Source organism: Rhinopithecus roxellana, chromosome 4 (genome assembly GCF_007565055.1).
Source record: "Rhinopithecus roxellana isolate Shanxi Qingling chromosome 4, ASM756505v1, whole genome shotgun sequence".
Classification (NCBI taxonomy): domain Eukaryota; kingdom Metazoa; phylum Chordata; class Mammalia; order Primates; family Cercopithecidae; genus Rhinopithecus; species Rhinopithecus roxellana.
This window is the reverse complement of record NC_044552.1, coordinates 29,979,420-30,007,097: the sequence shown is the minus strand read 5'-3', so window position 1 is coordinate 30,007,097 and position 27,678 is coordinate 29,979,420. Positions and strand designations below refer to the sequence as shown.

Sequence of the window (27,678 nt, the reverse complement as noted above, 5' to 3'; positions counted from 1 at the left end):
TGCTTACCCCTTTGATAGGACTAAGAAAGTGTTTTGGGAAGCCAGGGGAATAGGTTATCAGCCCTGAAAAGAGTGTCCCAGTTTGCTGATGAGCCCCAATTTGTTGAGACCAGCCTAGGCAACATAGTGAGACCCTGTCTGCACAAAATATTTTTTAAAATTAGCCAGATGTGATGGCATGCATCTGTGGTCCTAGATACCAGGGAGGCCGAGGTGGGAGAATCTCTTGAGCCCAGAAGTTTGAAGCCAGATGGGAAAGATGGTCAGATAAGCAAACTTCCAAGGCGATGTGAGGATATGGCCATATGGAAGGTGCTGTCCTTCAGCTCACACAATTCATAAAGCAGCCCAAGAAGCTTGTTTGCAGCATGGATCGAATTAATACTTTCCATTGTGCTGAATTTTTAACTTTGGATTATTCTATTACTTAAAAACAAAACCTTTCTCTCTGTCTCTCTTTTTTTCAAATAGGATCTTCAACAGGATGTCAGAGATGCACTAGATGGTTTTGTCTTCTTTTTCTTTAGAAGAGTTCAGGTGTTGTTGCATTTTTTCTGGAACAACCATTTGCTGTAAAAGGAAAGTAAAGGTCAAGTTCTGCTTTCTTTTTACCCTCTGAGAAACATGAATCCCACTGGGACAGACGGGAAGAACACCCTTCTTTGTCTCCCATCACTGTTGGTCTACACCTGGTTTGTTGAAGAACTGCAGGCTCACGAGCCATTCGTCTCTTCGGAGGAACTAGCTATGAGATGTCTGCGATCACGTCATGGTAAAGCCCAAGGAGTAAACCCCAGGAAGCCTTGCTGCCCAGAAAATGCCAGTACTGTGGATGGTCCCAGGGCTCCTTGTGAGGAAACCTTGAACATTTCCTTCCAGGAATGAAAGAGAATCTCATCCTCAAACTAAAGGTCACAGAAATGGGCACTTTCTCCTGGGCCACTACCCGGGCACCATGCCCTCTGGTGACCTGTTGGTTCCACTCTCGTTACTCATGTCCAGATCTGCAGTGCCAGTTTCTCCTTCTCAGTGAAATGTCACCTCCCTGCCCCAGTCCTGGCTCCAACCCTCTCTGGAAAATCGAAGTGAAACATTTGTCTCTAATACTCAAATCCAACATATGGTTCATCTCATCTACCTTCCCATTTCCATGCCTAGAGGCCCAATGACTACCACTAGCACCAATGGATGTTTCCTTCTCAGGCTCTGATTCTACAACATTTACGTTCTTGTCTCACCTTTGATCCTCTTACTCCTCTGTGACCCCCTTCAGGTCTTCCTTCAGCACGCCAGTGTTTTCCCATACCACTCGACCCTGCTCCAAGGTGTCTTTCCCTGCTCTGCCATCCTCTTTTAGGCTTGCCTGCTTAAAATTGGGAGTGCTTAGTCCTTGGCCAACAGTCCTGCCTTCTAGAAGAGTGTAAGACCTGAAAGAGTTATGAATCCATCACAAGGCAAAAAATTCTCTGTTCCTATTGCTGGATGGTTTTGCTGTTATTGGTTGGTGGGCCCTTTGCCTGTTGAATGTATTTCACTCATTCTCTCCTGCACGCTCTTACACAGTTCTTTCACCTCCATTTTTCTCCTTTTACGTTTTTGTCTACCTCATAGTCCCTCTCTCCCCTCCTTTAAAATAATTATAAATATTTAAAAAGTTTGTTGTTATAAATTAAAAGTTTGTGTATATATCTTGAGCTCTTCATAGTGGTGTTATTTTTTAAAATTCTAAAAAAGAAATAGTTATTTTATTGAGCATGAAACCCCTGTGCATATTTCTTTCTTGAAGGAGGAACCCCATGGCAGGATCTAGCCACTTATTCTTGCTCATATTGGTTTGTAGACTTTGATTATACATACCATCAACTTTGTCCTTCCAAAGGAAAATGTCTCCATTTTTAGTCTGTCTCAGGCAGTGCCTATTTATTTCTATTATTACTTAGGTTCTGGCAGACTAGCCTTAAAACTTTCTTTTTAAAATTTATTTTGAATAGGTTTTTATTTATATGATTCAAAAATCAAAACAAGGCCGGGCACAGTGGCTCACGCCTGTAATCCCAGCACTTTGGGAGGCTGAGGTGGGCAGATGACAAGGTCATGAGATCGAGACCATCGTGGCCAACATGGTGAAACCCCATCTCTACTAAAAATACAAAAATTAGCTGGGCGTGGTGGCACACGCCTGTAGTCCCAGCGACTCAGGAGGCTGAGGCAGGAGAACTGCTTGAACCCAGGAGGCAGAGGTTGCAGTGAGCCAAGGTGATACCACTGCACTCCAGGCTGGTGACAGAGCGAGACTCCGTCTTAGAAAAAAAAAAAAAAAATCACAACAATATGAAAAGGTTTACAACAAAAACCCTTTCTCTTATTTTCTACTCTAAATTCCAGTTATGCTTTTTAGTTTTTATGTATTCTTCCAGAGGTTCTTTGTATAAACACTAGTTAATACTTACATATATATACGCACACACATATACACACATATTTACATACAAGAGGTAGTGTGTAATACACACTGTTTCGTACCTTGATTTTTTTACTTAGCATGGGTGGTCAGGCACTGTTCTGGGTGTTTTACAAATGTTAACTTACTTATTCATAACAACCTTATGAGACAGGTGTTATTATTTGCTCTTTTTCACTGTTAAAAAATTGAGGCAGTAGTTAGTAGAGGGAGGCAGTAGAGGGATTAACAAACTTGCCCAAGGGCACACAGCTAGTAAATGATATGGTTGGGATTCCAAACCAGGCAGGTGTTCCTAAGTCTAGATTATTATCCACTATGCCATACTGCCTCTTTTTTTTTTTTTTTTTAGACGGAGTCTCGCTGTGTCGCCCAGGCTGGAGTGCAGTGGCCCGATCTCGGCTCACTGCAAGCTCCGCCTCCCGGGTTCCCCGCCATTCTCCCGCCTCAGCCTCCGAGTAGCTGGGACTACAGGCGCCCGCCACGGCGCCCGGCTAGTTTTTTGTATTTTTAGTAGAGACGGGGTTTCACCGTGTTAGCCAGGAGGGTCTCGATCTCCTGACCTCGTGATCCACCCGCCTCGGCCTCCCAAAGTGCTGGGATTACAGGCTTGAGCCACCGCGCCCGGCCGCCATACTGCCTCTTGGAGAGCGAGCTGAGGTGGGAGATCACTGGAGCCCAGGAGTTGGAGGTTAAGGTGAGCTTTGATGGCACCACTGCACTCTGCACTCCAGCCTGGGTGATAGAGTGAGACCCTGTCTCTAAAAAAAAAAAAAAAAAAAAAAAAAAAAAAGGAAAATTAAAATTAAAACAAAACAAATGAATGCACATTACTTTATCAAGCCTCCTTTTATGGACACCTTGCGTTATTTCTCATACTTTGCTATTATAAACCATAATGAAATATGTAACTATGTATACTTTGGATATTTGTTGAATAAATTTCTGGTTGGCAGATTGCTGGGTGAAAGGAAAATGCATTTGCAACTTTGCCAGACCCTGCCGTGGGGTTGCACCACTTTACACTCCCAGTGGAGTGCCTATTCCTCTCAGCCTCTCCAGCAGATTATGTTATTAAGCTTTTAAATTTTTGCCACATTTATGGGTAAAAATTTTTATCTCAGAATAACTTTAATTTGCACATTGGAAATAGTGAGTTCGTCTGAGCATCTTTTTCTTTCTCTGCTGCCCAGGCTGGAGTGCAGTGGCACAATCACGGCTCACTGCAGCCTCCAACTCTCAGGCTCAAGCGATCTTCCAACCTCAGCCTCCTGAATAGCTGGGGCTACAGGTGTAGCCCCACCAAAATTTTTAAAATTTTCGGTAAAGACAGGATCTCACCATGTTGTCCAGACTGGTGTCCAACTCCTGGGCTCAAGCGATCCTCCCACCTTGGCCTCCCAAAGTGCTGGGATTACAGGCATGAGCCACTGCGCCCTGGGCATCTTTTCGCATATTCAGGAGCCACTTGGCATTTCCTTTTATGTGGACTGTTTATTCATATCCTTTGCTCATTTTTTTTTTTTTTTCTACTGGGTTTCTGGCCTTGTTCTTACTGGTTTCTTATTGCTGGCCTAGAGCTTGTGATAATATGTCAGTGCTAAGCCTACTTTGTAACAGGGTCTACACCGTCAGATTTTCAGCAGAAGGTTGCTAATGCTTTTCTTTCCTTTTCTTCAGTGTCTGCTGGTTTGTTTTTATGCGCACAACCTCTCGAGACAGGGGGAGCTGAGACAGATGGAAAGGGTGATGGGTGGGCAGGCACCAACTCTGGAGCACTCAGAGGCCCAGGAAAAGGTGTCAGTCGGGATCTCCGAGTAGTCTGGCCCTGCTTAGGAGAGCACAGCCGCTCTAATGGTGGCGCTACAGTTCCGGACCTGTGGGGCCTCCGCGGGGCCAAACGGCAGACCGAAACAGTATCGGGGCCGGGAAGGTCATCCACCCCTAAACGGAAAGGCACCAGGCCCAGGAACACCCCATGGGAGGCCCCTTCCCATCCCTTGTGCGGGGACTCACAGGGTCTTGCTCCTGGGCTCGGGACCATGAGAGAGGCAGCTGGTCCCGAGCTCAGGACTAGGGGTCCCCTTAGCTCCTCAGATCCTGCAGAATCCCACCTCTGCCCTAGTGGGAGCCAAGGCCTGGTCGCCAGAGGGGCTGTCCGCCGGCAGGAGGCTGTGTGCAGGACCCACGCCTCCCAGGCTGGCAAGCGGGAAGCGCCCCAGGGCTGCGCTCCCGAGGGGCCGGCCCCTGCCCTGCCCCTAGCCCGCAGCGGCGCGAGTGGAACCGCATCCCGCTCTTTCGTTTTCGTTTCCCGGAAGGATAGCGATTACCGGAGCGCCTGGCGCCCCTGCCCGCCTGCGGGGGACCCGGGCGCACACGCCTTGGCGCTTCTCGAAAGACATTTCCTCCCACGCGACCTTCCAGTTCTCGGAGCCAGGTTAGGGGTTTGGGGGAGGAGGACTGGGAGAGCGGGCCTAGGGCCCCAGCAGCCACAGCCAGGGGAGCGCTCACGACAGAAAGCCGGTGGCTTCCTCACTTCCACCTGTAATGCAGGTAAGAGCCTGGAGGCTGAACACGCAGCGCGCACGCGGAGCCACCTGCTCCCTCATCCTTTCCCCACCATCCAGATTTCCAAACCTATTTTATCAGACCTTTTACCTGGCGGGAATCTCTCTTTCCAACACATTCCTAAACCTCACACTCATCCCACTCACCTCCCCTTCCACCTCCAGAGGCGGGTCACCGCCCCTGACTCTCTCAGTGTCATACACAGCTCTGAAGGCATCATGCACAGCCCCTGCAGGCCCTTTCTGCAGCCCCCTTACCACTGGTCGCCCCTACACCAACCAAATGTGAGGTCCTTGGAAGTTCCTGCGCAAGCCGGGTCCTCACAGCTGGTGAACGCATTCTCGCAGGGAGCCCCTCGTTAGCAGCCCCTCCCCACTCGCCGGTTTCCTGGGAGCCTCGGAATTGCCCCCAGAGCTGGGGCCCCATCCCACTCCAAGGCCTTTCTCCACTCCCTTCTCGCCAAGACCCATACCCGTTTATCAGACCCTTCCCTGGCCTCCATGCTGAAACCCAGGAGTCTGATCCTCAGCAGCTCCGTGGCTGGCGTTTCCCAGGCAGTTATAGCCCCGGAATTCCCCGCTCCTCTTACTTGGATGGGGATAGAGGAGTAAACAAAGAGCCTCCTGCAAGTTCTAGGCAAGTCCTGTGCCTTAAGCCCCTTCTCCAGCAAGGTAAGCTTTCCTTTCCCCATTAGGAGGCAGCCCCTGAGGTCTGATTACTTGGGAAACAGCACCAAAGGGGGTCCGGCTGGAAATGAAATGAAGTGAGAACGACCCTGAAAGGTGTTGAATCCCCTTTCGCAGCAGCCAAGGCTTCTGGGGTTCTGCTGGCTCCGATCCAAATTCTTTCTCTCTCCTGGGATCCCAAGAGATGAATGTAAAGTTTTTGACAATCCTAGAGTGAAAAATGACTTGATGGAACTGGTTTCGCTTTTCCTTTCCGTGCTGTGGCAGCCTGTGGCTGGGCATGAGCCCCAAGGAGCCTCCTATTCCTACAAAATCCTGCCACTTTCTTCATTTTCTCATCTGGATGGATGAACCCCCGTCATCTCTGGGGGCCAGGCTGATTGTTGAATTGTAAAGATACAGGCTTCCCGTGGTGAGACCTTAGGATTCAGAAATTTATCCTTTTTTCTCTTTTGAAAATAGTGTTTGTTTGTTCTGAGACAGAGTCTTGCTGTCTTGCCCAGGCTGGAGTGCAGTGGCCCAATCTTGGCTCACTCCAACTTCCCGCTTCCCGGGTTCAAGTGATTCTCCTGCCTCAGCCTCCTGAGTAGCTGGGATTACAGGTGCCCATCAACACGGCTAATTTTTGTAATTTTTTGTAAAGACGGTGTTTCACATGTTAGTCAGGCTGGTCTCAAACTCCTGACCTCAAGTAATCCACCTGCCTCAGACTCCCAAAGTGTTGAGATTATAGGTGTGAGCCACCGCACCTGGCCTGTTTGTTTATTTCTGATTTAAGGTCTTTTGATCCTGGCCTCTCAGGTTTCCTGTGTTGTCCTCACCAAGGATCCAGTGAGTATTCCTAGGCTCTCAGATTTCAATCATACAAGTCTTAACAGGGGATCCCTCTTGGAGTTAGGCACATGCATGGAAAGCTTGAATTGGAAGGATGTCATTTATTGTGCCCACTGGGTACAAGATGTTGATGGTACTGAGTTGAAGATATACATGGTTCCTACCTTTGAGGTTGATGCAGTCTATTGGCATAGATAAACACTCTTTCCCTTCCAAAAATATTCTTAAGACATTTAAAGATGGCTGAGCCTTCACCAAGACGCTCTTCTTTGACTGTCCTGGTTTTTCTCTCTCTAGGAGGGAGAATTGGCTGGTTCTCCTATAAGCCCTGTGGCAGCCATGCCTCCCCTAGGCACCCACGTGCAAGGCAGATGTGAAGCTCAAGTTAACCTGCTGGGTGAAGGGGGAATCTGCAAGCTGCCGGGAAGACTCCGTAAGTAGAGGGGAGGAGAAAAGCTGAGTTTTTAAAAGTAAATTTTTATTTTGTTTTAGATCCAGGATCTTGCTCTGTTGCTTAGGCTGGAGTGTAGTGGTGTAATCACAGCTCATTGCAGCTTCAACTTCGAGCTCCTGGGCTCAAGTAATCCTCCCACTTCAGCCTCCCCAATAGCTGGGACTACAGGCACACTGGCTAATGTTAAAATTTTTAGTAGAAATGGAAAGCTCACTATGTTGCCGAGGTTGGTCTTGAACTCTTGGGCCAAGCTATCCTCTCGCCTCTGCCTCTCAAAGTGCTGGGATTACGGGCGTGAACCACTATACCTGGCCCTTAAAATTAATTTTTTTTTTTTTTTAAATAAGAGACAGGGTCTGTCTATATTGCCCAGGTTGTTCTCAAATTCCTGTGCTCAAGCATTCCTCCCATCTCGGCTTCCCAAAGTGCTGGGATTACAGGCATGTGCCACTGTGCCTGGCCAAGATTATATATATATCTCATAACATAACTTTGTACTGTATAAATATGTACAATTATTATTTATAATTTGTCAATCAAAAATTTAATTTTGGCCAGGTCCCAAAATTAAATTACCTTCCCTCTGTTTGCTGTTTCTTTGCTGAGTTTTCTTTAGCTTTTCCTTTGTGATGGAGTGTTGCTCTGTTGCCCAGGCTGGAGTTCAGTGGCATGACCTCAGCTCACTGCAACCTCCGCCTTCCTGGTTCAAGCGATTTTCCTGCCTCAGCCTCTCGAGTAGCTGGAACTACAGGAGTGCGCCACCACACCTGGCTAATTTTTGTATTTTTTAGTAGAGATGGGGTTTCACCATATTTGCCAGGCTGGTCTCAAACTCCTGACCTCATGATCCACCTGCCTTGGCCTCCCAATGTGCTGGGATTACAGGTGTGGGCCACCGTGTCCGGCCAAGGTTAGAAATTTTAACACAACTTCTAAGAAATACTTTCTAATAGTGAAGCTCAAGCACAAGACCCACAACTCTTCTCTGAGCCCTGGGAAATCCTATTTCCCTAAGACCAAACTTCCTAAGCTCAGAAGCTCACTAAATATCTACTGAATGAATGAATGCATGAATGACTTGGGATCTCTGTCAAGAACACCAGGACTTCCAAACAACGCAGGATCACTTCTGTGGGCCCTTCTGAGATGGTCACCAGATATTCCTGCACATTTCTAGGGACAGGCATTTCCTCCCCTCTTGAGGCAGCCTATTCTCTGGTTGCATAACTCAGGGTGCAGGTCATCGTGGCCTATTTTCTCCTAGATTAGAACTCCTGAGCTACCAGTTCTGTTGCCTTGGGTTAGATTTCCCCAGGAGCAAACCCTAAAATACTGGTGAGGAGTGGGGAAGAAAGACAAAGAAGAGAAGGAAATCCCAGAGGTGTTCTTTTGGGCCAGTTAGCACCATGGGGTCTCTGGGGACAGTGAATCCTAAGTTATTCCAACCAATGGGTAAGGGGGTTATCCACTCACTTCCCTTCCATGACAGGATGAATGCTGTTTCCAGGGGTATTGGCTCTCCAGCATTTCCAAGTTACCCTATACACTGGCTAAGGGCTTCCTGCAGCCAGAAAGAACCCAAGGCAGAGTCAGATGGGGCATTTGGCAGCCTTCAGAGTGCGGAGGTGAGAGGCAGGGCCTATGGGCAGGGCCCCAGCAGCGTCTTCTATACCTGTCATCTTAGATTCCATGACTCATATTTATTGGAACATCTGTAAATATTCAGACAATACAGTTCTGGCCCTTAGTAAATATCTGACAGTTTTAAAAGATAGGGGATGCCAAATGACTCATTTTCCTGTCAACAGCATCCCAAACAAGCCAACTGCTGACACCAAATGAGGATTCGACTTTTCAGCCCTGTTGGGGGTGATCTCAGCCCAGTTTCCCAAATTTCTGGAAGCTGGATTTCCATCTCTGTCCATCTCGCTTGTTTATACCCCATCACCCACCCCATTCCTTCCCCTACCTCCAGCCTTCCTTTTAGCAGTCAGGACTGATTTGCCTCAGCAGGAAGTGAACAAACAAAACAGATCTTGTTTAGCCTTGTGAGTTGACGCTAAGAAGAACACGGAAGTTATTTTCCTGCAGAGCTCACTGTTTTGGCGTTGATTTTCCTGACAAAGATGTGTAGTAAAGCAGTGGAAAGTCCACTGTGAGGACAACTGTGATATCCCGGGTTGTGGCAAGGGACACGAGGTCTACTGGGATGGAGGAGTGGGACTCATGGAGATTCACAACTATGCTTCCCTGTATGGAAATGGGGAACAAAAGAGGATTCTCACCTCCCCATCCCTGGTCCATGGCCATGAGGGTCTGCCCAAGGCCAGAGTGAGTCAGGAGCTATGGGGGGATGCAGCTACAGGGCAGGGACAGCTGGCAGTGCAGACTCTAGGACCACTTTCAGAACTGGGCTGATGTCACAGAGGAGTGAGTCTGGGAGGAGGTGATGTACCCTCAAGGGACAACTTGGGAGAATTTTGAGAGGAGGCAGTTCAGAGATGGTCACCACCATGGCCTCATTCAATGACAGAGAAACTGAGACTCAGGGAGGGCAAGGGTCATCTGTGATGCTAATGGCCAGACTAGGCCTCCAACCCAGGACTCTTACTTCTTGGTCCTGCATCTCTTCTTTTCCCTGGAGCTTATTCCCCAGAGAAAAGGTCTGTGAACTTCTCGCTTTGGATGCAGAGGAAATGAGACTTCTTTGTGTTTTGAAATTGACTTTCAAAGCTCCTAGCTGTAAATAAGCCACGAGAAGAGACTTAGAGTGCCATGCCCTATATTCAGAATCACAGGGAGAGGGATAATACCTCTCTGTGACTCCCTGGAAGTGTAAAGCAGAAGAAATGGGCCTTTGGGAAGCTTGAACAGATTTTGGGTGCCCATGCTCAAGTTCACATCCTTCACGTGTGAGAGAGTTCCTGGGCACTTCATTTAATAGATCAACGTTAACAATTGTGGCTTCCTGGTATTCCAGACCAGGGCTTCTCAGATTTTAATGTGCACATGAATCTCCTGGGAACCATGCTGAAGTGCAGATTCTGGTTCAGCAGTAGGTCTGGGATGGGGCCTGAGATTCTGCAGATTTCTAGTAAACTCTGCAGAATCTAATAAACTCTGCAGAAGGTAATGCTGATGCTGGTTTGAGAACCACATTTTATTTATTTTCAAAATGCTGGTCAAGACTTACTAAGGAAGTGAAATCAACTTAGTAGACCAAGATAAATATTTTAAAAAATTGAAATAGAACAACACATCAGGGCGCATTATAAATAGTAAAGGTAGCTGAGATTTGTGACTACTTTGTTTAGGCTATTTATATATGTGTGTGTGGGGGGGTACAAAATGTATTTGTTTACCATGAGTTGAGGTCAAAATGGTTTGAGAAATGCTGCCCTAGATCATGGCATATGAGAAGCAGGAAACCAGATGGATGTGGGTGTAAAACACCAGAGAGGTGGGGTGGAATGGGGGGATGGAGATTAAAAGCGAATGTTCTAATTCACTGGAACGTGTGAGTGTTGACAGTGACATCATCACCTGGCAATGAAAAGGAATATGGCGGTGAGGGCCCAAACAAACAGATGGGGAATTGCAAAAACTATTAATATGAGGATAAAGAACCTCTCTCCCCACTAAACACAAGGTCAGGGCTAGATCATATGTACCTTTGTGCAAATTGGAAAGACCCCTCCTTTGGGGAGAAGCCAATCAAAGTCCTGGCTGGATTTCACCTCCATCCTCCCATTCCCCTCCTCTGATGGTATCTTTGTGCAGTACACAATGTGAACTGTATGCACTGGCCCCGCACCCCACAGTGATGACCATAAAGCTTGGTATGATTACCAAGAAAAGGATTATCGGCTAAGAATAGGGCCAAGCAATGGGGTGACAGATTTAAGGGGTCTCTGGAGACACAATGACATACAATAAACTAAGGACATGGTAATTGATAAGCCGTAGTCATGGCAGAGAAGCAAGCTAGTCTCTCTGTGTTCAGGCTGAGCTCCGCCAGGGAGGATGTTGATAATCAGCATAAAGGCCATTGGTTGAGTTTTCACTCTTGACTAGGCATTGTGATGGGCATACCGTATTTTCTATCTGATTGAATATATTCAGTAGGTGTGGAAAGTAGCTTCTTTTGTTATCTCTGCCTTACATTTGTGAAAAGTGGGCCTTAGGTGAATCATCTTGTCCAAAGCCACCCACCAGTAAAATGGTGGAGCTGGGATTTGAACCGGCATCCTTTAGACCCCACAGCTGCCATTTGCTTTGAGAAACTGCCTCTAGCCTCAGGTTATGATAGCTCCCATTTTTAGCATACTAGCCAAGCACTTTAACTGTCTCTTGCATTCTTCCTGCAAGAGGATCCTGCAAGGTAGGGAAAAGCCAGCTGTTCATTCTGATTTGGTTGCTGAATGCTGGTCAGGCTCTATGGCTCCTGGAGCTCACTAGACCCAGTAAACTACAGGAGTGTGGTGGGAAGTGGTGGAAAATAGCTTTGGTCAGGTGGGGAGGGGCACTTTGAGGGGTCTTGAAACCAGGACAGAAGGGTTTTGACTTGATGGGCTTGATAGTTGGGAGCAATAGTTTCTTCAGCAAGAGAGTAAAAGGGATGCTGTGGAAAGAGAGGTCCAGTCGGGGTGGGAGTCAGGGGCTGGAGAAGGGGCAGGCAAGGAAGCCCTGGGGGTGACTCCACACTGCTTTGCTCAACTCACTTATGTAAGCAATTTATTTTTGTTGAGCAATTACTATGTGCCAAGCAGTGCTGTAGGGGCTAGAGAGACCACAGTGACTGAGACAGGCAAAGTCTGTGCCTCCTGGAACTTACATTCTAGTTGGGGATTCAGGTGACTACATAAAGAAGCACTATGTCCACAGATAAGGGCAGTGGAGGTGATACAGCTGGGAGGTGGAGGGGAGCCCCCACACCTAGCTCTGGTCTGGAAGGAGGTAGGGGACACAGTGTTGACTCTTCAGGGAGACACCTGAGCCCTCCAATTGTGTCCTGGACAGGCAGCTCCTCTTGCTGCCCCAGCCAGGGGGCTCTGTCCATATCTGCCTTGGGAGCTGGGAGTCAGGAGCTGGCCAAGCTGGAAATCCTCAGTAAGCAGGCCACTGGGCCAGGAGAGTGAGGTGACAAGGTGACATTTGCCTGTAGTCTTGAGAGACAAAGATAGTTAATGGGAAAGAAGTAAAAATGCAGTGGATTATTGCCAAGAGAGGGAGAGGTCGGGGCCCGATCTGCAGGGGAAGTCCCACATTCACCTTAGATTGGGAAGGGGAGTCCCAGTTGCTCTCATCCCCGCAACTAGGTCAGGGAGACTTCTTGAGGGTGATTGACCTTAGATAATACCCGCCAGGGGTTGGACCCTGTGCTACGCATTTTACACATATTACATCATTGACATCTATAGCTCCATGTATGTCAAAAAGCACATCCCACATGCCAGATGCTGCTCTTTAAATGGATTATCTCATAGCATCCTTGTGACAGCCCTGTGTGGACAGTACAGTTTTTTTCATCATCCTTGGTTTTACCGATGATGCAACTGAGGTACTGTCATTTAGGTCACATTATTTACAAGTGGCCTGGCAACATCATCTATGCTTTCTGTTGCTGTTGCATGTTTTCACTTTTTTTTTTGAGATGGAGTCTCACTCAGTCACCCAGGCTGGAGTGCAGTAGCTTGATCTCAGCTCACTGTAACCTCCACCTCCCAGGTTCAAGCAATTATCCTGTCTCAGCCTCCCAAGTAGCTGGGATTACAGGCACGTGCCACCATGCTTAGCTAATGTTTTTATTTTTAGTAAAGATGGGGTTTCACCATGATGGGCAGGCTGGTCTCAAACTCCTGACCTTGCGATCTGCCTGCCTCAGCCTCCCAAAGTGCTGGGATTACAGGCGTGAGCCACCCCACCCAACCTTCTTCTTCTTCTTCTTTCTTCTTCTTCTTTTTTTTTTTTTTTTTTGGAGACAGGGTCCCACTCTGTTGCCCAGGCTGGAGTACAGTGGCACTATCATAGCTCATAGCAGCCTTGAAGTCCTGGGCTCAATCCCTCCCTCCTCAGCCTTCTGAGTAGCTGAGACTATAAGCATGCACCACCATGCCTGGCTAATTAAAAAAAAAATTTTTTTTATAGAGTCAAGAGTCTAACTATGTTGTTCAGGTTGGTCTCAAACTCCTAGGTTCAAATGATCCTCCCTCCTCTGCCTCCCAAACTGCAGGAATTACAGGCCTCAGCCACCACAACTGGCCAGGAATCATAGTTTTGAATTTTCAGACTGACAGCCTCCAGTATGGTGAACTAGGGGAACTACACAAAAAATATGAGTTCAGGTACAATGCAATTGGCGGTTGACCCCCTAGCCGTAGAAGCCCTGGCTGGTTGTGGAGGCCTGCCCTCGACCCCTCAGGAATCTGCCCATTATGTGGCCTCCACATTTTACACTAAGTCAGCTTTCAGCATCTCATGTATCACCAGACTCATCTCCCAGCGAGGCTCCAAATTCCTGTCTTCACCAGCAAGGCATCCTTTTCCCTGCACTCCTGCTATTAAATGATATCTTATTCTTCTCTGATGGTACCTTTCCCTGACTATTGAGGTGACATGTCTTGTCACATGCTTATTGATGGATTTGCTGTGCTGCAGGGGATCTCACCTGGCAGCAATTTTGCTGCTCCCTTCCCCCTGGGGACATTTGGCCGTGTCTGGAGACATTTTTAGTTGTTGGAACTAGGCTGGCGTTGAGTGGATAGTGACTAGGGTATTCCTAAACATCCTACAACACACAGGATAGGCCCTCACAGCAAAGAATTATCAGTCCCAAAGCGTCAATAGTGCTGAGGCTGAGAAATCCTGCTTTGCTGGGATTGCTGGGAAGATTTTTTTGTCTTTAAAAAAAATCAATTTACAGATGCTCTTGACGAGGCATTAACCTTTTATCTGTCATCTGTATTGCAAATATTTCCCCGAAATCTATCTTCTTTTAGTTTTGTTTATGGTATCTTTTGCAGCAAACACAGAAAATTAATGTAGTCAAATGTGTGTTTCGTTTTTATTATAGCCTCTGTGTTTCCTGTCATGGTTGAGGTCCCTTCTGTTCTTATTGAGTGCATAGGGTTTTTGATTTCTACTTCTATTAAGATTTGTATTGTTCTATTCTTTAGGCCTTTAATCTACCTACAATTGATTTTTGTGAATGTGAATGGTGGGAGGTTATGGGGGAAACCCCACCCCTGATATTTATTGTGGGTTTTTTTCTATTTCCTAAGTGTCTCGGCTGGTTTGAGAAATAAAGGGAAAGAGTACAAAAGAGAGAAATTTTAAAGCTGGGTGTCGGGGGAGACATCACACGTTGGCGTGTTCCGTGATGCTCCCCAAGCTGTAAAACCAGCAAGTTTTTATTAGCGATTTTCAAAAGGGGAGGGAGTGCACGAATAGGGTGTGGGTCACAGAGATCACATGCTTCACAAGGTAATAAAATATCACAAAGCAAGTGGAGGCAGGGCGAGATCACAGGACCACTGGATGGGGCGAAATTAAAATTCCTAATGAAGTTTTGGGCATGCATTGTCATTGATAACATCTTATCAGGAGACAGGGTTTGAGAGCAGACGACCTGTCTGACCAAAATTTATTAGGCGGGAATTTCCTCATCCTAATAAGCCTAGGAGCGCTACAGGAGACCGAGGCTTATTTCATCCCTTAGACTTCGACCGTAAAAGGCGGCCACCTTAAGGGGGCTGTCTATAGACCTACCCTCAGGGCGCATGCTCTTTCTCAGGGATGTTCCTTGCTGAGAAAAAGAATTCAGCGATAATTCTCCTATTTGCTTTTGAAAGAAGAGAAATATGGCTCTGTTCCGCCTGGCTCACCAGCAGTCAGGCTCCAAATCTTTTCTCCCTTGCTCCCTGAAGATTGCTGTTATCCTGTTCTTTTTTCAAGGTGCCCAGATTTCATATGGTTCAAACACCCATGTTCTACAATTTGGCGACATTCATCTTCCTCAGCTTACAAAGATGATGGGATTAAGAGATTAAAGTAAAGACAGGCATAGGAAATCACAAGGGTATTGATTGGGGAAGTGTCCATGAAATCGTCACAATTTATGTTCAGAGATTGCAGTAAAGACAGGTGTAATAAATTATGAAAGTATTAATTTGGGAAACTAATAAATGTCCAGGAAATCTTCACAATTTATATTTGTGTTCTTCTGCCATGGCTTCAGTCGGTCCCTCCGTTTGGGGTCCTGACTTCCTACAACAGGAGGTGAGGACCCAAATATATTTTTTTCCAGGTGGAGAGTCAGGTTTTTTTTTTCTTTTCATATTAGATTAACTATCCTTTCCCTCTGAATTAAAATCCTACCTCTGTCATGTATTAACTTTACCAAATACACATACACACATTTGCATGCATGTCTGCGTGCATGAACACTTACTTACTCCTGGGATCCACCTTTTTTCCAGTGATACTTGCCAATCTTAGCATAAGACCTTTCAATCTTAGTTACATGGCTTTGTCATATGTAGTACCACAGAGGCTAGTTCTCACATGTATTCTTTCTTCCCGTCTTAAATCATTTTTTCGGCAATTTCAGACATTTACTCTTTTCTCTTATTCATTTTTAGGTCCCAAAATAGAAGTAAAGGAAACTTCTCCTCACTCTTAACCTGGGCTCTAGTGCCTTGCTTTCTGTTTTCTCGGCACAGTGAGCACTCCCCGCATGCCGTCGGGAGGACTATCATTAGAGTTACTGGTTGTGGGACTCCTCCCTCCTGCCAGCCTGGTTCTGTGCCATGTCCCTGGCCCTGCACGGTGACTGACACAAGCTGGTGCTCATTAGATATTGGCTGAATGAACAGTGAAGGATGCAGATCTCCTTTGTTTTAAATGTTAAAATTAAGTTCATTTCTTGTGTTGCTTTGAGTATAAGGGAGCAGAGGCTGGTCTGGTCTTTGTCATTGCCAAGGGGTGGCCTTGGACAGTTGGTTCTCTCTTCTGCCTCAACTTTTTTACCTGTAGAACTGAGCCCAGTAAGCTCTGAGTCTTTATACCATTGCAGTCATAAAATAGGATTTAAATTTACGTATTTTTTTAAGACAGGATCTCACTCTGTCACCCAGGCTGGAGTGCAGTGGCGCAATGATGGTTCACTGTGACCTCCCAGGCTCAAGTGATCCTCCCACCTCAGCTTCCCAAGTAGCTGAGACCACAAGTGTGCACCACTATGCCCGGCTAAATTTTCTAGAATTTTTGTATATTTGGAGAGATGGGGTTTTGCCAAGTTGCTCAGCCTGGTCTCGAACTCCTGGTATCAAGTGATCTGCCCACTTTGGCCTCCCAAAGTGCTGGGATTACAGGTGTGAGCCACTGCACTCAGTCTATTTTAAATATTTTTTGCCTGCAAAGGCAAATGTGTCAAGGGCTCATAAAGTCATAACGTAGCCCTGCTAAACACTACCCAAAACTTGGCATTAGGAGCGTAGCAGTCCCAGGCAGAGTGGAAACGTGGGGAGAATCAGCAGCCACTTGTCTGGCTACTGCCAGAAATAAAAACACATGCACTGAAGGTGAGTGTAGGAGGCTCCCTTGCCCCTGGGCTGTTCCCTGAGCAAACCTGATTCCAAGTTGGCACAATGGAGCAGAAAAATTCAATAGCCAGACATCCCAGCTGTGCCTCATGCTTCCTGTAAGAGTGTGGACTAGTCACTTAACCTCTGGGAGCCTCATTGCCTCATTTGGGGAATAATAACACCCCTTCCTTTTTCTTTTTTTAGACAGAGTCTCTCTCTGTCACCCAGGCTGGAGTGCAGTGGTGCGATCTCGGCTCACTGCAAGCTCCACCTCCAGGATTCATGCCATTCTCCTGCCTCAGCCTCCCGAGTAGCTGGGACTGCAGGCGGATGCCAGCATGCCCAGCTAATTTTTGTATTTTTAGTAGAGATGGGGTTTCACCATGTTGGCCAGGATGGCCTCAATCTCCTGACCTCATGATCCGCCTGCCTTGGCCTCCCAAAGTGCTGGGATTACAGGCATGAGCCACTGCGCCTGGCCAGTAACATCCCTTTCTTTTTTTTTTTTTTTTTTTTTGAGACGGAGTATTGCTCTGTCGCCCAGGCTGGAGTGCAGTGGCCGGATCTCAGCTCACTGCAAGCTCCGCCTCCCGGGTTCACACCATTCTCCTGCCTCAGCCTCCTGAGTAGCTGGGACTACAGGCGCCCGCCACCACGCCCGGCTAGTTTTTTGTATTTTTTAGTAGAGACGGGGTTTCACCGTGTTAGCCAGGATGGTCTTGATCTCCTGACCTCATGATCCGCCCGTCTCGGCCTCCCAAAGTGCTGGGATTACAGGCTTGAGCCACCGCACCCGGCCAACATCCCTTTCATTGGACTATTCAGTCATTCAAGTAATCACTCAACATGTGTTTTTTGAGCACCTTGTGTTCCAGGCACCGTTCTAGGTGCTGAATATACATAACAGTGTGCTCCAGCACACCTAGTCCAGTGCCGGCACATAGTAGGTTCTCGTTAAACACTTGTTGAATGAATGATTGGAAAACAGGTGGGAAGGAGGTACCAACAATAAATAAGTGAATACATGCATGATACATATATAATGATAAACACCAACACATGATTCTATCCCGTGTAAAACGTCATTACAAAGAAGGTAAGGTGCTAGGAAGGAAAGGAACAGGTGCCAGGGACAGAAGATGATGGGGGTTGGGAGCCAGGACAGGGGAGCATCTGCTCAGATGGAGTGCTCAGGGTAGGCTTCTTTGAGGAGGCCTACGGGGAGTGATGGGACTGGTTCTTGCTGGTTGCAGGCATCCAGCCTGCACTGTGGAGCAGGGAGGACGTGATGCACTGGCTGCGCTGGGCAGAGCAGGAGTACTCTCTGCCATGCACCACGGAGCACGGGTTCGAGATGAATGGACGTGCCCTCTGTATCCTCACCAAGGACGACTTCCGGCACCGCGCACCCAGCTCAGGTCAGAGAGACTCACAGGTTTTCCTCTAAGTGGGAACCCTGGTAGGCCAGGACAGGTACCCCAGGGGGATCTAGGGAGGGAGATGGAACAGGTCTTCTTTGGGGAATCATGCTCATTTCCAGCACTGCAGATGCCCCTCTGCACACACGTGTGTCTGGTGGGTCCTAGCTAGAGCAGGCCTTCGGTGAGGGAGTCCATTTGACCACTTGTTTTCAGAGCTGTAGGGGCCTGTTCTGCTGTCTCGCTTTCTCTTCCCCTTATCTGTGGCCCTTGTCTCCTTTACCCACTTCCATCCTATTGCCTCCCACCCCCTACCCCTACTGAGCAAAAAAACTAGAGAAAGATCAAATATTCATTCACACTGAGGTATAAATGGCTGGTAACAGCAAAAGCCTTGACTCTCAATATGACTTTTGATTTTAACCAGAAACTGGGTCTAAGGGCAAAGGAATGAACGTCAGATTATGGTGTTTCAGCAGCACGAAGTTTGTGGGGAGGGACTGGTGCTGGGAGGGAGGGTGGCCAGTGGTAGCCGGCAGCAGGGCCTTCCAGGAATCTCTAGAATCGCATTTGAGTCTTACTTGGCTTGTTTTCAGGTGGCTCTTATGTTTCTGCTGATTTGGTGTCTTTTTTAAAGAATTCGCTGATGTTTTCTGTGTACCCTGTCTTTTGGTCAAGCAGGCCCACAGTGTATGTGGCAAAGAGACGTTCTGAAATCTGCTGATTTGCTCCTTTTCTCTTTAACACGCACAGCCAGTCTCATGTCACATCCCAAGTTCTTTTTTACTTTTTTTTTTTTTTTTTGAGACAGAGTCTCACTCTGTCGCCCAGGCTGGAGTGCAGTGGCGCGATCCTGGCTCACTGCAACCTCTGCCTCCCAGGTTCAAGCAATTCTCCTGCCTCAGCATCCTGAGTAGCTGGGATTACAGGCGCCCACCACCATGCCTGGCTAATTTTGTATTTTTGGTAGAGATGGAGTTTCGCCACGTTGGCCAGGCTGGTCTCAAACTCCCAACCTCGGGTGATTTGCCCACCTCGGCCTCCCAAAATGCTGGGATTACAGGCATGAGCCACCGCTCCTGGCTGACATCCCAAGTTCTATCACCCACTTCCCTCCATGAGCCTCTTGTAGCAGCTGCTGGAACTTTCGTCCCTCTGAGAGTTTGGATTCAAGAGCTCTAGTGGGAGGTGAGGGGAAGGCAGGGATAGAGAGACAAGGCTTTCAGCTTCCTCACAGCCCTAATGGTCCTGTGCCAAGGCAAAGCGGGGAAGCAGGTGAGCTTGGGGCTGGTCCCCTTCATGCCCTTGTTCATCTCTCCATCTTCCTACAGGCACTCCTGGTCCTCGAGTAACCACTCTCTACATTGTATCCCGCTGGGTGCCTGGGATCCCCAGGTTGGCTCTCTACCCATGGATCCCCTCTTTCCTGTCCTACTATCAGCACCTTAGCCCAAGGTCTGAGTCAAGGGAAATTTCTGGGACCATGGACAGAGCCCAATTCTGTGTTTTTTTTGTTTTGTTTTGTTTTTGTAACAGGGTCTCACTCTATTGCCCAGACTAGAGTTTGGTGGCGTGAACGCAGCTCACTTCAGCCTCAACCTCCTGGGTTCCAGTGATCCGCCTGCCTCAGCCTCCCAAGTAGCTGGGACCACAGACATGTGCCACCATACCCAGCTGACTTTTAAACTTTTTGTAGAGACAGGGTCTATCCATGTTGCCCAGGCTGGTCTCAAACTCCTGGGCTCAAGCAATCCTCCTGCCTTTGCCTCCTAAAGTGTTGGGATTACAGGTGTGATCCATTGCACCTGGCCTTTCTTTTTTTCAACCATTTATTGAAGCGGCTACTAATTCTGCCTTTTAGGAAGAGGCTAAGACAGCTTTGCTCCTTGGAAGGCAGGGGCAGACTTTTAAAAAAGCTTGGAATCCCATGAGCCTTAGAACTGTCTCTGTCCCCAGGAACGTGAGGTACAGTTGTACAGTTTATGCACTGTGCACAAGCCCTCAGCCAAGGGTGTGTGCGGGGGTTGAGAAGCAGCCTGACCTTGCAAGCTGCATGCCCTGGAGGCGGCCACGTCTACTGGCAGGATAGGATGTCTTTCTAAAATTCATCCACCACGGGAGCAGCAGCGTCCCTGCCCATCGCCAGCCCAGCCTCCTGTTAGCTGCGGCAGGAACCCCTTCGCCAGCAGCACGAAGCTGTGACAGGACATGCCAGCCCTCACCCTGAGGCAGGTGGCTGCAGGGGGACGAGGCTGGCCCTCCCCACGTGGCCTGTTCAGCAGCCTGCCCTCCCTCCCACCCATGTCCAGGTGACGTCCTGTATGAGCTGCTCCAGTACATCAAGACCCAGCGGCGAGCCCTTGTGTGTGGGCCTTTTTTTGGAGGGGCCTTCAGGCTGAAGACGCCCACCCAGCACTCTCCTGTCTCCCCAGAAGGTGAGGAAGCTGTTTGTGGTGCTCTGAGTACCTCCCTCAAATCAGCCTCACTGGGAGGGCAGGACATCCTCAAGGCAAAGCAATGAAGGAGGTGGCCAGTGTGGGCAAGCTCCCCTCCCTCCCCGCCCCCACCTCCTGCTCTGGGGTGCTCCTGGCAGCCCTCCCTCTGTGCTGCACCCTCCTTGTCTCCCCCCTCCCCGTTTCTCTGCTCTCTCCAGCAAAGAGTTGTTTGTATCATGTCTCAGTTTCCTCTCTGGAGCCCTCTGTGGAAACCGCTCTTGTCAGGGTCTCCAGAAACCTGAAAATAAGGATGTCCATGCCATGGCCATTCTCAGTCCTGATTTACCATGGCCTCTCACAGCCTTCCACCCTGGGGGTCACCGCTTCTTCCCCCAAAACTCTTTCTTCCCTTGGCTTCCAGGACACCCCACTCACCTGATCTCCTCTACCCCACTGGTGTCTCCTCGACCTTCTCTTCTGGTTTCTACTCTTCTCCCCTGCTTCTAGCAGTTGGGGTACCCCAGGGTCAGAGGACCTCTCTGCTTCTCTATCTGCACTCAGATACTGGGAAATCTCATCTGATCCTGGATCTTAAACACCATGTGGTGCCAATGATTCCAATATATGCCTCAACTTCTCCAAATTCCAGATATGTGCACCCATGCTGCCTGCCCCACCCCTCCACTGGGGCGTCTAGTAAGCACCTCAACCCCCACAGCCCCTAAACCAAATGCCTGATATCCTGCCCTTTTCAGTCTTCCCCAGCCCTGCAAACCCCGCCTCCACACTTCCAATTGCTCAGATGTCATTTCTACCCCCACCCCCACTCATCCCAACTGTCCACAAATCCTGTCCGCCCTACCTTCAAATCTATCCAGAATCCAGCCTTTTCTCATTCCTCCCCTGCTGCCCCGTTCCAGTCCCCTCTGCCTCTGGAGAACGTCCTCACTGGTCTCCTTGCTTCTGCTCTTGACCTCCTGTGATCTGTTCTCCACAGCGCAGGGAGATTCAGAAGTAGGTCACATCACTTTTCTGCTCGGCATCTTCCAGCGGCTCCCTTCTCACTCGGAGTCCAAGTGCAGTTCTTCCGCTGACTCCTGCCCCTGCCTTCCCCTTCCAGGCTTCTCTCTCTTGCTCCTGCTGCTCCAGTCACACGGGCTTTCTTGTTCATTGAACAAGCCTGAGATGCTCCTGCCCCAGGGCCTTTGCAATTACTGTTCCCTCTGCCTGGCATCCCCTCCCTGCTCTAGAAACCCACAGATCTCACTCCTCTACCTCCTTCGGGTCTGTTCAAATGCTAATGTCAGGGAGGCCTGAGCAGCCTCTCAGAAGTGGCAACTCCTGCTCCTTTCCCAGATCTGCCTCTCTGCCTTAGGGCTATTTATTTTGTTCTCCCCACATTGTATACTGTTTCTGTTTCCTTTTTATTTTAACTGTCCATCTCCCCTGCTCTCAACTAGCGTATAAGCTCCCTGAGGGCAGGGGCTTTTGGGGGCTCAGAGATATATCCTCAAGATTCTTAGAACAATGCCTGGTTCATAGAAGGCTCTCAATAAATACTTGGGCAAATGGAGAGGAGGTGGGATACAGCGCCCCTGGGTTCTAGACCTGGCTCTGTCACTGCTCGGGTTTGCAGCCAGTTTCACAGATGCGGGAACAGGCTTGACAGATGGTTACTTGTGTGGGAGCTGGGATTAGCACCTAGACTGTCTGGCTCTCACCCACTGCCTCCCACCACCTCCCTGACCTTCTAACCGGGGGCTGGACAGAGGGAGAGCATCAGGAGCGCTGCCCCAAAGGACTCCCAGGCTCACCATTGAGGGATTGAGTTGGGGAGGCTTGGGGCCCACTGCCTGCTACCACTGGTGCTCATCTGCTTGCAGAGGTGACTGGCCCTTCTCAGATGGACACCCGAAGGGGCCACCTGCTGCAGCCACCAGACCCAGGGCTTACCAGCTCCTTTGGCCATCTGGATGACCCTGGCCTGGCCAGGTGGACCCCTGGCAAGGAGGAGTCCCTCAACTTATGTCACTGTGCAGAGCTCGCCTGCAGGACCCAGGGGGTCTGTTCCTTCCCTGCGATGCCACGGGCCCCCATTGACGGCAGGATCGCTGGTGAGTGGGAGGCTGCTCCTCTGGCCATGGGAAGGCGCCCTGAGTCTGAGTCCCAGAGTCATGAGTGATAAGGACAGGGCTATTTTGACCTGGTGATGGGAGGTCTGTGGCTGGGGGATTTCGGAGTAGCATGACTGTCCTGTGTGCTGGCCACAATCTGGTTACAGAGGGCAGTGATACCTGGGATCACCAAGCCTCACTCTGTCTCCCACAGAGGGACAATTTACCAGTCATATTCTGACACTCACATTAGCATGGAGTGCCACACCTGCCTTTTAAAACTTTATCTATTTTAAAATAATTGAGCATTCATTATGTGCCAGGCGTGGTTCCCAGGCCCTTATTTAATTCTACAATGGCCTTTTGAGTTTGGTACTATTATTAGCCCCATTTCACAGATATGGAAATTGAGGCACAGAAAGGTTAAGTAACTTCTCCAAGATCACACAGCACTGGTAGAGTTAGGATGTGAACCCAGGCAGTCTGGCTCCAGAGCCTGAGCACTAACCAAATGATACACTTCCACTCTGCATTCATTGTTAAAGGATTAGCAGGCAGACAACCTGACAGACTGACAGGTAAGCTGAAGGGTGTTTTTCTAGTCATAATATTTACACTGCATTTCTTCTTTTTTTTTTTTTTTTCAACTTTTAGGTTCGGGGGTACATGTGCAGGTTTGTTACATGGGTAAATTGCGTGCCACTGAGTTTTGGTGTATGAATAATCCTGTCACCAAGATACTGAGCATAGTACCTGATACGTAGTTTTTCTTTTCTTTTTCTTTTTTTTTTTTTTTTAGACGGGAATCTGGCTTTTTTGCCCAGGCTAGAGTGCAGTGGCAAAATCTCAACTCACTGCATCCTCTGCCTCCCGGGTTCAAGCAATTCTGCTGCCTCAGCCTCCCGGGTAGCTGGGATTATAGGCGCCCGCCACCACACCTGGCTAATTTTTGTTTTATTAGTAGAGACAGGGTTTCACCATGTTGGCCACAGACTGATCTCAAACTCCTGACCTCAGGTGATCCACCCACCTCAGCCTCCTTTGGTGCTCGGATTACAGGCGTGAGCCACCGCGCCCAGCCTGTGATAGGTAGTTTTTCTGCCCTGGCTCTTCCTCTGTAGTGGTCCCTAGTGCCCAGAGTATCGTTCCCATCGTTATGTCCATACCACATTTATTCTATGAAGCCACAGAGTGGGCAGAAGCCTGGCTTTTGGGTTGGAAATGACTAGAAGTCACTAAAAAACAATGATTGGCCCAAAACATAGAAATGATGAATACTTGAGGTGATAGTGTCCTAAGTACCCTGACTTGATCATTACACATTCTGTGCATGCAACAAGATCTCACATGTACACCAGAAATATGTACAAATATTATGTATCAATAAAAAACACAATGATCCACAATAATTGGATTTTTTTCTTTTAAAAGAGACTGAGTCTCACTCTGTCGCCCAGGCTGGAGTGCAGTGATGCGACCATAGCTCACTGCTGCCTCAAATTCCTGGGCTCAAGGAATCCTCCCACTTCAGCCTCTTGCAATTACTGTATTCTTCAATTATAATGCTTAACATTCTTCGTCCACTTACACTATCCCAGGCACTGTGCTGAGGGTTTTGTGGTCTATTATGTTACCTAATTCCCTCACCACCCCATACCAGGAAACTGGCTTAGAGACAGTTGTGTAACTTGCCTGCAGTGACCCAGCTGACAGGCCCAGGTCCTGGGATTCAAGATCACACAGTTGCTCCCAAATGCCCACTTACCCTCCCAATGGCATGCTTGGTTTTCCTGAACTTCACCATTAGGGAACTTGAAGGGGTGGATGTTATAATTAATAGAAGTCCAGGGGGCTGAGTGGGCCAGGGGCAGAGAGGGACCTGCGGTCAGGGGCCCGGCCACTCGGCCTGTGAGCCCGGCACCTTCCCTCACGTGGCTCTGATGTTGGGTGGAGCCGGTCAGACTCCTCGCTTTGCCTGCACTTAGGAGCTTGGCAACTTTAGACACCTCTGCACCTCTGAGCCCATTTCCTCACCTCTTCCTGGGGATAAAGGTAGCCACTTCCCAGACTCATGAGACAATGCATGAGGAGTCCCGTTAGTGGCCGATTCTGTTGATACCATCATTTTCACCATCCTGCTGGTGCTCCCAGGGCCCTGGCCAGGAGGCCTCCAAGGGCGCCTTTCCAACACCTGTCCTCACAGCTCCAGTAAAGCTGCCTGCACTCCCTGTGCTAAATTGCAGACTGCCGGCTGCTGTGGGATTACGTGTATCAGCTGCTCCTTGACCCCCGGTATGAGCCCTACATCAGGTGGGAAGACAAGGACGCCAAGATCTTCCGAGTTGTGGATCCAAATGGGCTCGCCAGACTCTGGGGAAATCACAAGGTGAGCCTTGGCCGGCAGAATGGTCTCGACGTAACCATAAGGCGACAGAGTTGGGGGTCAGAGTGGACGTCTAGCACTACGGGACAATCCTCAGCTGATGGCGCCTTCACCAGCAGCCCCAGAAGTGTCAGGATAACTTTATTTGGGGAGCTGTTGAGGGACAGGCAGTTACCTCTTATGGACGGGGAATGTCTCTGAAACTGAACAATTGTGTCTTCTCATTGCTTAATCTTACCTTTGCTTAGCATTTTAGCCTTTAGAAGCATGTTTACATGAACTGCACAGTTAGGCCAGATGAGGAAGCTGCTTTCCTGCGGGGAGCTGGACAGAAAACCAGGTCTCAGGCCCAACAGGAGCATCCGATGTCAGGGCTGGAAAGGCCTGGGGATGACTGAGGCCAGCATTCCCATGAGGAGGAATGCCTGTACCTAAATGGGTGTCTGCAAGATGATCTTAGGTGGTTTAATATCCTTATAATTATTTATTTTTGAATTAGGATTACAAAATGTATCTACCGTGACCATCTCATGATTTATAGCAGTGATATAAGGAATGTAGCCTTTTAAAATAAATAGGTTTCTTTAAGTAAAAAAAATCTTTTAAAGAAAACTATTAATGATAATGATAATCATCGATTTATAGCTTTTCCTAAGATGTAATAGTGCCTGATTGCCAGGCACTGCCCTGAGAGCTCCGCTTGTATTAATCCATTTAATTATCATACCAACCTCGTAAAAGGTATTATCAAATGTGGAGACTGGGGCTCAGTGAGGGCTAACAACTTGCCCTAAATTTACCCATCCCCTGCTATGTAAGAGGCAGAGCAGGGACTTGAACCCAGGCCGTGGGTTCAAGAGCTAAGAGCAATATTCTATTGCTCTTAGCAGTGCTGGTGGCTGGAAGGATGCAGATGACTAAAGTTCAGAGGACGTATTGGTCTAATCCTCATATAGAACAGGGAGGAAAACAGGCCCAGAGAGCCCCAGTTCCATTTAATGAGCACATACTACATGCCATACACTGTGCTAATTGCCTTCATGGATTAGCTATTAATAATTTAATACTCGGCCGGGCACGGTGGCTCCAGCCTGTAATCCCAGCACTTTGGGAGGCCGAGACGGGCGGATCATGAGGTCAGGAGATCGAGACCATCCTGGCTAATACGGTGAAACCCCGTCTCTACTAAAAAATACAAAAAACTAGCCAGGCGAGGTGGCGGGCGCCTGTAGTCCCAGCTACTCGGGAGGCTGAGGCAGGAGAATGGCGTAAACCCGGGGGGCAGAGCTTGCAGTGAGCTGAGATCCGGCCACTGCACTCCAGCCTGGGCGACAGAGTGAGACTCCGTCTCAAAAAAAAAAAATTAAAAAAAAAAATAATTTAATCCTCGACCTGTGCGATGGGTGTTCTTCTCATTATGTAGCTGGGGAAGCAGACTCAGAGAGGTCAAGAAACTTGTCCAAGGTGACACAGCTGCCAAGCGCTGGAGCTGGGGCTGAAATTGATGCGAACCCCCAGGCTCTTTGGCTCTACCTCACACTGCCTATCCCCGAGAAAGAAAGAAATGACTTGGCCAAAGTCATCCAGGGTGTGGCCTGGCAAGGCCATCCATGCCACCCCACCATGCTGTCTCTCTGATTGCATTTCCTGCACACACACATATATATATAAAAGAAATATATATATTTGTTACTGTTGTGATATTTGCTATTTAAAAGTAACATACAGTTCACTCCCACACTATGTTCTCAGTCAAGTAGGCAAGAGAACCCTTCCTTTCTTCCTTCCTTCCTCCCTCCTTCCCGCCCTCCCTCCCTCCCTCTCTCTCTTTCTTTTCTTTCTTTCTTTCTTTTTCTTTCTTTTTCTCTCTTTCTTCTTTCTCTCTCTCTCTTTCTTTTCTTTCTTTCTTTCTCTCTTTTTCTTTCTTTCTTTTCTTTCTTTCTTTCTTTCTTTTTCTTTCTTTCTTTCTTTCTTTCTTTCTTTCTTTCTTTCTTTCTTTTTCTTTCTTTCTTTCTTCTTTCTTTTTCTTTCTTTTTCTCTCTTTCTTCTTTCTCTCTCTCTCTTTCTTTCTTCTTTCTTTTTGTGATGGAGTCTCACTCTATTGCCCAGACTGTAGTGCAGTGACATGACCTCAGCTCACTGCAACCTCTGCCTCCCAGGTTCAAGGGATTCTCCTGCCTCAGCCTCCCGAGTAGCTGGGACTACAGGCATGCACCACCACGCCTGGCTAATTTTTGTATTTTTAGTGGAGACAGGGTTTCACTATGTTGGCCAGGCTGGTCTCAAACTCCTGACCTCAAGTGACCTGCCCACCTAGGCCTGCCAAACTGTTGGGATTACAGGAGTGAGCCACCCTGCCCAGCCCCATCATTTCTTCCCCAACCTTCCCCTGCCTTTTCCTTCCAAACTCAAGTGAGCACTCATAAATCCTCACAGATCCCTGGAATGAGAGGCTTAAGAAGCTGTCCAGTCCACCCCGCTCCCTTACAGGTTGGAAAGTGAGGCCTGGAAGAAGCGGGACATGGAGAGCAGGGCTGATGTGGGGGCTGATTTGCTTTCCAGAACCGGGTGAACATGACCTATGAGAAGATGTCTCGTGCCCTGCGCCACTATTATAAGCTTAATATCATTAAGAAGGAACCAGGGCAGAAGCTCCTGTTCAGGTGAGTAGCCTAGGGGATGTGGTGAAAGGGGGACACAGAACTGGGGTTGGGTGGGCTGAAATCCCCCTGCAACTGGGG

General features: G+C 48.4%; 2 protein-coding genes across 6 annotated transcripts in view; both read left to right on the top strand.

The window, feature by feature from the left end:
* The window catches only part of PXT1 (peroxisomal testis enriched protein 1), a 58,592-nt gene extending 56,832 nt beyond the window's left edge, over positions 1-1,760 (top strand). Inside the window, exon 5 of the mRNA XM_010389688.1 lies at positions 472-1,760. Within this exon, the coding sequence (XP_010387990.1) occupies positions 472-576 (105 nt within the window). The 3' untranslated portion in view covers positions 577-1,760. The remainder of the gene's footprint in view (positions 1-471) is intronic.
* A 2,840-nt stretch (positions 1,761-4,600) lies between these two features.
* ETV7 (ETS variant transcription factor 7) overlaps positions 4,601-27,678 on the top strand; it is a 34,178-nt gene continuing 11,100 nt past the window's right edge. For 2 of the 5 annotated variants that reach the window (XM_030929030.1, XM_030929029.1), the window contains exons 1-7: positions 4,601-5,014; positions 6,847-6,982; positions 17,841-18,005; positions 20,315-20,440; positions 22,324-22,554; positions 24,798-24,940; positions 27,500-27,600. In XM_030929030.1, the coding sequence (XP_030784890.1) occupies positions 5,009-5,014; positions 6,847-6,982; positions 17,841-18,005; positions 20,315-20,440; positions 22,324-22,554; positions 24,798-24,940; positions 27,500-27,600 (908 nt within the window). In that variant the 5' untranslated portion in view covers positions 4,601-5,008. Of the gene's footprint in view, positions 5,015-6,846; positions 6,983-17,840; positions 18,047-20,314; positions 20,441-22,323; positions 22,555-24,797; positions 24,941-27,499; positions 27,601-27,678 lie in introns of those variants that run through there. The other 3 variants (XM_010389685.2, XM_010389687.2, XM_010389686.2) reach the window with 3 other exon arrangements.